The following is a 13,065-nucleotide window of genomic DNA, read 5'->3' on the forward strand; positions in this document are numbered from 1 at the left end:
CTATCAAGGATGTTCACAGTTTTACCTCAAAATAAGGTTTAGTCCTATAATATTTCTTCAAAATCTATTATTTAAATGTACCTTATGTAAGATATCAGAAGTTCCTACTCTACTCTTCTTAGATTGTACCTGATAAATTTTTAATGGGTAATTATAATGAGAACTTTGGTTCCTCAATGTTTTCATATCCAGTAGTAGTTTTTTGTGAAGGAGTCAAGTTTTAAGAAATTACCAAGGTTAGTGCATGCCGTGTGTGGTTTCACTCTCCACAGCATTGATATACCCATTCTTTCCTGTTCTGAGATCAGGGTGAGAGAGGAAACTATCCTGGACCCATACTTAAGAGGAGCCACTTTTGCCTTCTTTCACCACACCCTTCCTTCCCAGCGAGCCAGTCAGTGCATGGAGTCAAGCTACACTGAGTAACTCACACTGGGGCTATCCTCCCAAATTCCCTGGGCCCACTTCCAGAGCCTGTGCAGGCTCCTTCCTGGGTCCATTCTCCTGAGGTCCTCCTGAGTGAGGACCATGACACCGATGTGCTCACCTCTAGGCTTAAGATTCAGACGAGGGAATTTATTTACACAGGTGGTTGTGGAGTTCAAATGTATAAGACAAATGTGCGTACTCATGTCTGAGGCCACTGGCAGTACAGAAAGAAACAAGGAGTCGGGAGAGCAGTGAAATGGGCTGCTGGCTTAAGGCCAGCTTTGCCTTACCCTGACGTCCCCCACTCAGAGCTCCGATGATCTGAGAATTCTTAATTCACATCTGGCCTTCCGGTATTTAGAAAGAATAGAGAATACTTAAGGTAGCACTCTCTAGCTTGAGTTACAACTTTTAAATATTTAAACTTCTGGTAAGTGGGTCTCCATTTGTCCTCTTGCCATGATCCCCCAAAATTTTAGGGGTGGTCCTAGATTCATCATATTTAAAATAGGATATTAAAGTGTTTTTTAACTTTGAGATCTCCAAAAAGCAGTATCTTCCAGTAAGGGAATCCAGAGTAGCAAACACTTGACGATGGACATACTAGGCACCTATTATACTTTACGCTAAATGACCTGCTATTTAAATTGGAGACGTAGAGAAGAGAAGAAAAGAGCAAGGAGAGTCATGAGTTAACAGGTTTTAAAAGACGAGAAAAGCCCATAGTTCCTTGCTGTATTAATCCCTTCTATCAATAACTGGTTCCTCCCTACTTGTGTTCTACTCATCTCACAGTTTGGACTAAAGGTGATCTGCTCCACTGCTAAGGACTATCAGAGTGAGAACATTTCCCTTTCCATGACGACCTCACAGATGGTTAGAACCACTTTTCAGCTCTTCCCTCGCAACCTCGCCATCAGCAAACCCCGATCAGCCTGTGATGTAGCAGGTACAATATGAACAGACAGATGTAGGGTCCACAGGTCCCTGAAGGATCAATTTCCGCTAACCACATGTAAGAAAAATCCTGGTTTGTTTTAGAACTTTGAAATTTTTATTTATGTTTATTCTATTTTATTCTTTTCTCATTTTTTGATTGGCCTTCCAAAACAGGAAGGCTTCACACTCAGACAAGCTCACTTGAGGCAGTTAAGCACTTGAGACGTGACCAAACACTATCAAGCTCATTACTGCTGTTAACCTACTTCCTCACTGGTATTTCTCATCTCATGTGACCAGTCATCAGAGTCAAACTGACCCCTAGGAAGGCATCACAGACATTTAATTAATTAATTGATTGATTGATTGATTGATTGATTAATTTGCAGAGGTGGAATTCAGCAGTACAATGTCAGCAATGTCTTTCAGATAACATCATTAGGAAGGGAGAGGCAGATTGACACAGAAAGATGAGAACATGGAGTTGTTTCTTGCTTTATAAGTGGCGTACATTTTCTAAAGCCACTTTTATCTCTAAACCTTTGAGTCAAAGAGTCACAACAGAGTTCAAATGTAAGGAGACAATTTGAGATGTTTCACTTCCTAAAAATATGTAGCTCTTCTGAGAGTTCATATGATTTAAATTTCCCAAAATAGCACAACTAGTGAACATATACTATTCATTATGGTTATTTTGGTTATATGACCTCATAATAATACTTACAAAGTGACAATAAAAGACCACATATTTTAACTTCCATGGATTTCCTCTTGCATTAATTTTTTTTTTTTAAGAAAAAAAGGAAAATATACTTACTGAGGTTGTGGTTGTCCTTTTTTTGTCTCTCTTTTGCCAAAGCTCGTGTATCTGTTTCTGATCAAAAGGAAGATAATTTAAATTGTGCTTAGTTCTACTTTAAAACCACTCTAGTCAACCTAATTCCAGAAATATTAGGTGAAAATACAATATTACTTGCTCCAAATGGCATAATAATATTTTTATGCCAATATTTAGAAATTTGGAGCAGAGCACTCTATAAGAGGCATTGGCAAACCTTTTAGGGTTTGAATAGTAAAACCTGGATTTGTATTCTGGCCTTCCTTTTAATAGCCATGTGATCTATTACCTAAGTTCTCTGTGTCTCAGCTGCTCATCTGTAAAATTGGCATAATATAATAACTATCTGATGATCACTGTGATGATGAAAAGAGGTACAGTGCATAGCAAATATTAAACTGCTCCATCATTATTATTATTTTAAGAATTTTAAGATTATTCAAAATTATTTCAGCTTAATTTTTACAACCAACATTTTTCATAATTAACTATGATTTCTACATCCCTGGAGTTGGAAACAGCAACACTTCTTAGGTATTCTTATCAAACGCTTCCAGGAAATGACACTTTATGTGCTACATGGTTGCAAGCATTTGTGATAGTCTCCAACATTGCCTACCATGATTCTCAATGATATTCACATCCTTGGGTGTTCCTTTGCACATTAGACAGGACTGACCTGGGACACCAACAGAATATGTGAAAATGACTAGTGTGATCACTAGTGTGACCAAGACTAGGTCATAAAAGACACGTTCAGGTACCACTTTAGTGTCTCTTGGAACACCAGTCATGTCATGAGGACATTTGATCAGACTCATAGAAAGGTTCACGTGGTAAAGAAACAAAGTCTCTTGCCAACAAACAGCACTAACTTTCAAGACCTGCAACAGAACTGTTTTGGGAGCACATCCTCTAGCCTGCCTTGTCTCAAATGTCTGTACCTCTGGACAACATCTTGACTGTAGTCTTATGGAAGACTGAGTGAAAACCAATTTTCTAAGCCATCTCTGGATTTCTGACCCATAGAGATGATATGAGAGAATGAATATTTATTATTTCAAGTTGTTAAGTTTTGGGATAATTTGTTATATAACAAAGGAAGTAGTTGACTTAAAAGGGATAAAACTAAAAAGCAACATTACCTGTAATTTCTCTTTTCATTGGCAGACTACTTGGACAGGAAGCACTTGTAAGGCCCATATTAACTGGTGAAATTCCCTGCTCACCACTATACACGTCCAAAATACTTCCAGACAACTTTAGAAATAAAAGGAAGAAAAGATGAATTAAACCTCCTATAGACACTGATATATTTAGATGCATATTTTAAATTTGCCATTTTATTAGTAATTGTTATATACAGCATTTTAATTGTAAACAAGAGTGAGTATGCATTGACTTTTCAAAATCATTATGGGATGCTTGTGGATATGTTGAGAAAAAGCTATTTATATTTAAGCAAAAATAGAAATTAGTTCACTCATGAAAGAAAATTCCGATTAATATTTACAAAGTTATGGAAGTTTGATCTGCACATTACCTGGTTATAAATGAGTAATATTTTAAAAAATCGCTTGGACAAAATCAAAATACATATTAGCAAAGCTGTAAAGTTCACTGCATATCATAAATTAGGTATAATGGCTGAACATTTTGGAAGCCTTCTTAATGCCATCAGTGCTAACAGCAACTCACAGTCAAGAGGTGTTTTACACTGTTAATTAAGTGAGAAACTTTCTTTCCTTCCTGGAAGGCATACTTTTTCTCATCGCACACTTAATGTTCTAGATTATTATAAATATCCCAGCTGGTAACCAAAAGTAGTCTAAAACTACTTTTGCCTCTAGTGGATATAGGGTACATCTAATTATAGAAACACTGCAATTTCTAATGTGCTTCTTGAGAACAATTTTTCAGAAAACTAAGATGTTTTATAACACAATTCAAAATTGTACAAATTTATTATTTAAAATGTGCTTATTGATTTGACTTCCCAAGAAAATTTAATTTAAATAATATTCATAATTCAAGTTAATATTCATTAATCCAAAGCAACCCACATTTAAAATGTAGGATTTGAACATTTAAAATATTTTCATTTTAAGTCCCTATATTTCATTTCTGGGCAGTAAAATAAGAACCAAATAAGTAGTAACTTTTTTCTTTTCTTAAGGACCTAGAAATAATACAAATAATCAAACAAAATTATAACTCTATTATTATAGAGATTCTTAATTCCTTATTTAGACTTTTTGTAAAAGTCCAATTCAAACTGAGGGAAATTTTTGATACTTATAAAGTCAGACTGAAAATAAATGTGAAGAAAGAACATTTTAAGACCCAAGTTAATTCTGACATAATAATCCATTAAACTACAGTAACAAATATTATGAATTTTGGAGGAAAAGGAACTTGAAAAATACAGTGGAAATCAGGCTAATATATGTGAATATGTAGATCAATAAGGATATCATGGATGAATATGTTATTCTGATACATATTTTTATATGTCGGTTCTTTTCATTATTTACTCTATTAAGATTCATCCTTATTTTATATAAACTCACTGTTTTAAAATGTATTTTTACTTCATAAATCTTGGAAGGGAACACTTAAGTTGAATATTTATTCATGTTCAAGTTCCTCATCTGAAAAAGAGTTGATCAAATTGGATAGATGATGAGTGCTTATATAGGAACAATACAATTAGGAAGAAATCCTAAAAGCAGATATTTCCCTAATGTGTGAGTCATGTAGTCATACTGTAAAAGTAAAAAATTTCAAGACCTTTTTTGAAAATCTTGTTGGTTATAAGCTGAGGCATCACCAACCTGGATTGTACATTTCCTCTGTGCCTTTGAGAAATATAATGGATGTGCTGTAAAAAAAGATAGGGAGTGAGGGGGAAGGAAGAGGGAAGGAACCAGAGAAAGGGCACTTTTCTCTGAAGAGCTTGAATTCAGATGGATTTCAATGCAGCAGTGGCAAATTGCAAAAATGTTTAAGAAGAAAAGGAGCTATAATATATATACTGTAACAATAAAGTGATAAGTTCCCAACTATAACATTACTCTGGGTCCATGTTACTTGGTCAGACCATACCTAATATAGAAATGGTGCTGGAATTCTGATAATGAATCTAATCCTGCTTAACTATAGGTATATTACATTTTCTTCTGACCTTGATTATTGTTTAATTTATGCCCTAAAGCATAATGATTAATATCATATTTAATTTTATGCTGTAGGTACCACTCTATTTCATGTAAATGGCTAATCACTTTTTGAATATCATTAGACAACTGGTTTCAATTTCAAAATATGTATTATACCTCCTGTTATCTACAGTGCCTTTCCTCCTTTAAAATATGTGAGTACAATGTTAGTGAAAATTTAAAGATTACATACACCCTTGAAAAGACTTACAAAGCAAAATTGTATTTACTTTTCTCAAAGGTACATGTTACTTAGGTAATGTATTAACTTTATTTTGTAGATTAGTAGGAAACTGGATAGATATTTTATGAAGAAATACATATTATTCTGGTTTTAAAAACATTGCTTTTTCAATAAAGCAAACCCTTGACATGACATGACATGATATTGAACATATCAATATTAACAACAAAATCACAAATTTTAAATATATATAATAAAGAATTTATCATAATATTATTTCAGAAGTTAGAACATACTCCTCAAGACAATACTTCCTTCTGGTAAAAAGCATAAACCCCTGATCTCAGAAGTTGCCTTCAGGTGAGGAGTGATTGCCAGTGGTTCTTGTTGTTTAGGGTTCTCCACCCTAGATTTTAGTCACACCTCCATTAGTGAGACTATAAAGACTGAAGTAGATTAGGCCCTGACCTTCCCACATATGTACCTTCACATATGTAATTTCACAGTAGCTGATATTCCCTGAAGAAAATAAACAAACTAGTCAACATATCAAAACATTTGAGGAAAATGATTTTTTCAAAGTAAAACAACATGCAATGTGAGAAATAACACCAGAAGCAAAAATTTAAAAAAAAAAAAGAAAGATCACATGAAACCAATTTTCTTAAATTAGTCTAATGTTTGTTCTAAAAAAATAAAAAGTTTGTAATAATTAATTATATTAGAACAAATTAACATATGAATGGCCAAAGTGAATAAGCAGAAAGAAGAGGTTTAAAAATATAGTACTTGAAAAATAGTATTATAAAGAATATAAAATGGAAAATAGCATCATGAACACAGTGAGAAAGGAATAATGGAATTAGTAAACTATAAAACCAAATTGAAGTAATCTTTCAGGAGGATGAAGAAAAGGACCCAGAAATAGAACATATAGAAGAAAGTCTAGTCAGTATGGAAGACAGACGTATTAGAACTACAATACAAATATTAAAAGTTGCAGAGAGAAAGAGAAATAAAATTAGAAGAAAAAAATTTTAAGAAATAATGGAGATACATTTCTGAGAATTAACTAAAGTCTATTGCTTTATTATATCTTATTTTATTATGATTTTATTTTTATTAAAAAATACATAGGAAAAAGTTATCCCAGACATATTCCAGTGAAATTTTAAGAATATAGAATGGCAAAGAGGAGAATCTAAAAGCCTAAAGAGAAAAAGGTAAGATTATGTCCAAAGGAACAAGAATCTGGTTAACGTAAGAGTTTTTCAATAGCAACATTGAATGAAAGAGGAAAGTGAGTATTTTTTATTTTTTTTTAAAAGATTTTATTTATTTATTTGACAGAAATCACAAGTAGATGGAGAGGCAGGCAGAGAGAGAGGCTCCCCGCTGAGCAGAGAGTCCGATGTGGGACTCGATCCCAGGACCCTGAGATCATGACCTGAGCCGAAGGCAGCGGCTTAACCCACTGAGCCACCCAGGCGCCCCGAAAGTGAGTATTTTTTAAATGTTGAAAGAAAAGAACTTAAAACACAAGTTTATATCCAGCTTAAGAGTCATTCACAAATGAGGCCATGATAGAAATATTCCTAGAGTCATAAAATACTTAAGGATGTTTACCCAGAAAAACTAACATTGAGAACAGTTTTAGATAAAGTACCTAAATAGAAGAAGATATTTAAAGAATATGCTTCAAAAATACAAAATAAAAATGATCACATACCTTAGTAAGTGGTTGTAGTCTAAAAAAGATGAGGAGAACCAAGGTAAAAAAAATGAAATATATAATGATATAACTCGATATTAAAGTTTAGATAATATCAATATGATTGAAGTAAAGCAAAAGGAAACCCAAGGGTGTAAAAGTAGTTAAAACTAAGGAGAAATAAATGGGCACACTTAAATAATAAAGTAAGATGAGAGAAACAGGTGAAAACATATCAGTGTAAATGAGTCAAACCTCTCAGCAAAAAGGCTGACAGTTTGGATAAGACAGTACAAGAGACACACCTACATAGTGAAGATTTTCACACAAAGATTGAAAATTAAAGGATGGAAAAAGATATAGCCAGTAAATGATAACCATAGAAAACTGACATACCTATATAAATATCAGAGAAAATAGATTTAAAAATTAGAAAATGTACTAGGGATAGACAGAGTCTCTACATAATAACAAAGAGTGAAATTCTCACAAAAGAATTATAATTATAGGCATGCATTCATATAATAAAATAACCTCAAAATATGCAAAACTAAATGTTTTGAACTGTAAGGCAAAATTAATAAATCAACCAATGTAGTGGGAAATTTTGACATTTCTCCTCATTTTTGGAAAGTCAAGCAAACAACAATAATCAGTAATGTTATAGAACATTTGAATAAAAAAAACTAAAAGCTTGGCCCAATAGACACTGCAAACTATCATATCCAAAAATTACAGAACATATAATTTTCTTGAGTATATATGGGACATATATAAATATTGATTATGAACTCTGTCAAAAAACACCTTCAATGTATTTCATAGAGACTTGATTTCTAAAATCCTTGGAAATTTTTAAATAATTCAAAAGTAAAGACAAAATCATGCTGGAATTTTGAAATAAGTAAAAGATACTAAAAATACACATAAAGAAACTTCTGGGCTATAGCAAAACAATGCTATAGGAGGAAATTTATACCTTTAAAAAGGAACATAAAAAATAGATAAAAATTTGAAATTTGATAAATTATCATTCTCAAGAAGCTAGGAAAATAACCAAATAAACCCAAAGAAAGTAGAAAAGATAATAAAATAAGAACAAAAATTATTGAAAAAAATATAAAAGTAGATCCACAAAGCAAGTTTTTGTTTTTGTTTTTTTTTTAATTAACAGGAATGATATGTTTCTGGAAAGATTTAGGAAAAAGAATTAAGAATAACTAAATACTATTTCAAGTGAAAGAAAGGTAATACTAAGAGTACAAGTTGAGATTTAAAAATAAGCAAGACAATGTTGTCTGTTTTTACCACTTCTGTTCAACATAGTATTAGAAATTCTAGCCAGAGCCATTAGGCAAGAAAAAGAAACAAAGTCATCCAAATTGGAGAAGTATGAATAAAATGATCATGTTCATAGATGACATGATCTTATATCTAGAAAAACCTGAGATTACACACACATATATATACACACAGAGCTATTAGAGCCAACAAAGAAATACAGCAAATTTGCCAGATATAAAATGAACATCCAAAAGTCAGTGTATCTTTTATACACCAGCAATAAAGAATCTGAAAAGGTAATTAAGAAACCAATCCTATTTACAAGAACATCAAAAAGAATAAAATATTTAGTAATAACATTTACTCAAGGAGCCAAAAGACTTATACACCAAAAATGAAAAAATATTGCTAAGGGAAATTTAAAAAGATATGTATAAATAGAAAGGCATTGCATATTCATTGATCAGAAGACTTAATATTATTAAGATGACAACAGTTCCCAAAGTGATCTACAGATTCAATTGACTCTCAAAAGCACTTTTTGTAGAAAAAGAAAAACCCATTCTAAAATTCATATAGAATTTTGGGGATCCCCAAAAACAATCTTGAAAAAGAACAAAGGTGGAGGACGCACACGTCCAGATTTTAAAACTTACAATAAAGTGACAATAATCAAAATAGTGGGTGTTTGCATAATAGCAGTCATAGACCAATGGAGTGGGATTTCTGCACTATTTCAGGCACAGTGTAGAAATAAACCCTCAACCATATGGTGAAATGATTTGACAAGATCATTCAATAGGGACAGCATAGTCTTTTCAAAAAATGGTGTTGGAGAAAGTAGATTCCAAATGCAAAGAACAAAGTTGGACCCTTATCTTATACGTTATACAAAAATTAACTTGAAATGGATCAAAGATCTAAACATAAGAGCTAAAACTATGAAGGTTCTCAGAAAAAAGATGGGTGAAATCTTGATAATGAGCTCAGTGATTATTATTATTTTTTTAATCTACCACTAAAATCACAGGCAACCAGAAGAAAAAAAAAAAAAAGAATTTAGACTTCATCAAAATTTAAAGCTTTGTACATCAAAGCACATTAAAAAGAGAGTGAAAAGATAACTCATCAGTATAATAGTGAAACTATTTGCAAATCATATAAGAGATTAATATCCAGATTATATTTTCTTAAAATTCCAACAACTCAACAACTGCAGCAACAACAAACCACCTGATTAAAAAATGGGCAAAGGATTGGAATAGACATTTCTCCAAAGAAGAAGGCCAATAAGCACATGAAAAGATGCTCAACATCATTAGTCATTAGGGAAATATAAATTAAAACCACAATGTAATACCACTTCACATTCATTAAGATGACTATTATCAAGAAAAGGAAAATAACAAGTGTTGGTAAGGTGCAAAAACTGGAACCTTTTCTGATGATGTGAATGTGAAATGATGCAGTTGTTGTGGAAGATGATATGACAGTTTCAAGTAATCTTTGTAAAAACTCCATGAGGAGTTAAAATGTTTCCCATTTTAAATATAAAATAATTAAAACTAAAAAATTAAGTTATCTCAAGATCATACAGTTATATAAATAGTGGACTTGGGATTTAATTTTGGGTTATATGAAACAAAGGCTGGATTCTTTACTACCTACCCTAGTCTGGAAAGATCCTTTCCTTAACACTTTGAATGGTAAGAAGTGATTTGAACATGCAAAAAGTTGGAAGCCATTGAACAACTTTTTTCTCAGTTTTATTCAAGTATCAAAATCCAACCTACTCTCTAAGGCTCAACTTAAAGTCCAAACGTTCTCCAACACTGTCTTTTATGGCAGCGCAGTTTATTTTTCTCCTCACCAAAACATACAGGACTGATAAACTCAATCATAAATTTAATAATTTAGTTTATATTTATTGTTTTACCCCTCTTCATTTATTATATTCCACTCAGCAAAGAGAGTACTGTAGTATATACTACTTACCGTGTTCATGAAAATTACTTATCTAAAAGCCTGAGAATTTTCTGGAGAGATGTGTGTGTGTGTGTGTGTGTGTGTATACACATATGTATGCATAATGTATGTGTATAGATGTATTATATATGTATACTATGTATGTTTGTCTATATGTATGTGTGGTCTGTGTGTGCGATAAGTCCTTCTCTCAGATAATCTCATTATAAATACAAAAGAGGAAAGGAAATACATTTATTATATATTTTCAGAAAATTTTTCAATATAAACACTAAAAGCAAAAAACTTCATATACCCTTACATATATATGTGTATGTGTGATATCTATGTGTCTATATTTACATCACATATTTAGTGTAAGGTTCATGGGAAAACTGAGTTGTTTGGATCTTCTATTTTTCTTTTCTGTGAAGACATTCACGGTAGAACTAAAATGGTAAAAGTAAGCCTGAAATTATTAGAATAACTGTAGACATAAAAAGAAGAGAAACATCAGGCATAAAGAGAGAGCACTGTAGGGGAGAACATACCATACAATGTATGCATACATAAAAAAAATGGCATTTAAAAGATTATTTTTTTCCTTTGGGGTATTTGTTCATTTAAATGTAGTAAACTAGATTTTTCTAGTTTTAAGACACACACTATTGATCTCCCTCTGTATTTTATTTGCAAAAGCAGGGCTACATATGAGGTTTGAATGACAAACATTGAATAGGGAAGTCCCACTGAGTTATTATTATTTTTGTTCTATTATGAGTGAAGAAAAATAATGTGTTGGGCGGGAGTAGAAGGTCCCTTGTCCTTGGCCAGCTGGCTTATAACTTAAGTAGAAAAGATAAAACACAAAGTAGAGATGGTAACTTAGAAATACTTTTGCATCACACACTTTATATGCATATGATCTACTTAATACTAAATTAATAAAAACAGCGATTTACTTAATATAAACACTACAATAAATAACCAGTGGAACCCTCACTTTCTGATAGAAAAGTCCCAATGTACATTTTTAACAATTCTTTTTCTTACTACAGAGACAATAACAGTATTTTTACTGTATCCAGAGCACCTAACACTATGTTGTAAGTAAACAAGTTTGTTGGTGTACAATATTATGCATTTCAAAGCTCAATTTCTACATACCTTGTTTTATGGCCTATTAGTTTATAAAGCTGACATTCAGTATTTAAGGTGGCTTCATCTCCAGACATTGAAAGAATTCCAAAATGCACTTGCTCACCAGTTTTAACGCTGCAGTGTCTCTAACCTTCACGAGAGCAACCGTTTTCTCTTTCTACTTCATCATTTTCTTTTCCTTAAAAACTGGCAAACAATAGCTGAGAGGACTGGGCAGAAAACTCAGCGCCAAGGTGAACTTTGGCTCTTCCTTGGACTTTAAAACTATCTGCTCTAGATTGTGATTGACAAAAGCTTGCTTGTTGATGTTATGCCCTCCTCTCAAGTTCCAACCAAATGCAAGGGGCTGTTAATGTTTACTCAGTCCTTGTCTCTGGAATGGTCTTGAACTATAACAGTTTACTGAGATTGCCAAATGCCACCAGCATTTAGAGACACCTGATTGAAAAATAGCTATCTATGATAAAAGAAATGAGTTACTCGGTACCACCACGTCTCGAAAAGGAAGGGGTGAAACCAAGACCACCGGGTGGAAATTACAGGGAGACAGATCTAAACTCACCGGCTAAGCTATCAGCCTACATGTGTGTGGCAGAGAATCCTATCAGGCCGGGGTTCCTTCAAATCTTAGGATTCTTCAGTTCTAGGAAACAGCTTCCTTCTGAGGCTGCTGGCACAGGAGGGTGGGTAGGATTGTTGTTGTATCTGGTATCCTACAGGACTGGATTCAAAACCTCCCCTGCCATTCACTAACTGCATTAACCAGGACAAATTACTGCACTTCTCTAAGCCTCTTTCCTCAACTGTAAAGTTATTATAGGTAAGACTAGCCTCTCTCCCATAGGTTTGTTGGGATGATCTATACAATTTTTCACAAAAAGCATTCTGCACAATCCTTGTCACAGAACAAGTACCTGAGGCACAGTAGCTATTATAATAGTTGTTATCCTTGTTGCTACTGCTTTTTCTGTTAAAAAAAAATATTAAATACTAATGTATAATGGGAATAATTTTTTCAATATGTGTGGATTTTGAAATATTTATATAACATGTGTTTGCTGAACCCCTATGATGTGCTAGGCATTATGCTAGGTGCTGAGGATAAAATAATAAACAGGTCACAGCTCTAGGTTCCAGGGACATAGCAGTGAACAAGACAGACAAAATGTTTATCCTCAAAGAGTTTACATTCTAGGGGTGGGAGCATGCAATAAATAGGTAAATAAAATAATCATTCTAATAAGTGTCAGAGGTCATCAAAATAAGACAGTGATTTAGGGACTGATGAGATGGGGTCTTTTAGCTAGCCTGATTGTGGAAGGCCTCTGTGACAAGT

At 32.9% G+C, this 13,065-nt stretch overlaps 1 protein-coding gene across 5 annotated transcripts in view; it reads right to left on the reverse strand.

Annotated features, from left to right (window-relative positions):
* The window catches only part of TFEC (transcription factor EC), a 176,445-nt gene that overhangs the window by 12,254 nt on the left and 151,126 nt on the right, over window positions 1–13,065 (reverse strand). For all 5 annotated transcript variants that reach the window (XM_059171639.1, XM_059171640.1, XM_059171643.1 and 2 more), the window contains 2 exons: window positions 3,352–3,466; window positions 2,186–2,242 (listed from right to left, as the gene is read on the reverse strand). In XM_059171639.1, coding sequence (XP_059027622.1) covers window positions 2,186–2,242; window positions 3,352–3,466 — 172 coding nt within the window. The remainder of the gene's footprint in view (window positions 1–2,185; window positions 2,243–3,351; window positions 3,467–13,065) is intronic.

The sequence above is a fragment of the Mustela lutreola genome, chromosome 4 (genome assembly GCF_030435805.1).
Source record: "Mustela lutreola isolate mMusLut2 chromosome 4, mMusLut2.pri, whole genome shotgun sequence".
NCBI classification, from domain to species: Eukaryota; Metazoa; Chordata; class Mammalia; order Carnivora; family Mustelidae; genus Mustela; species Mustela lutreola.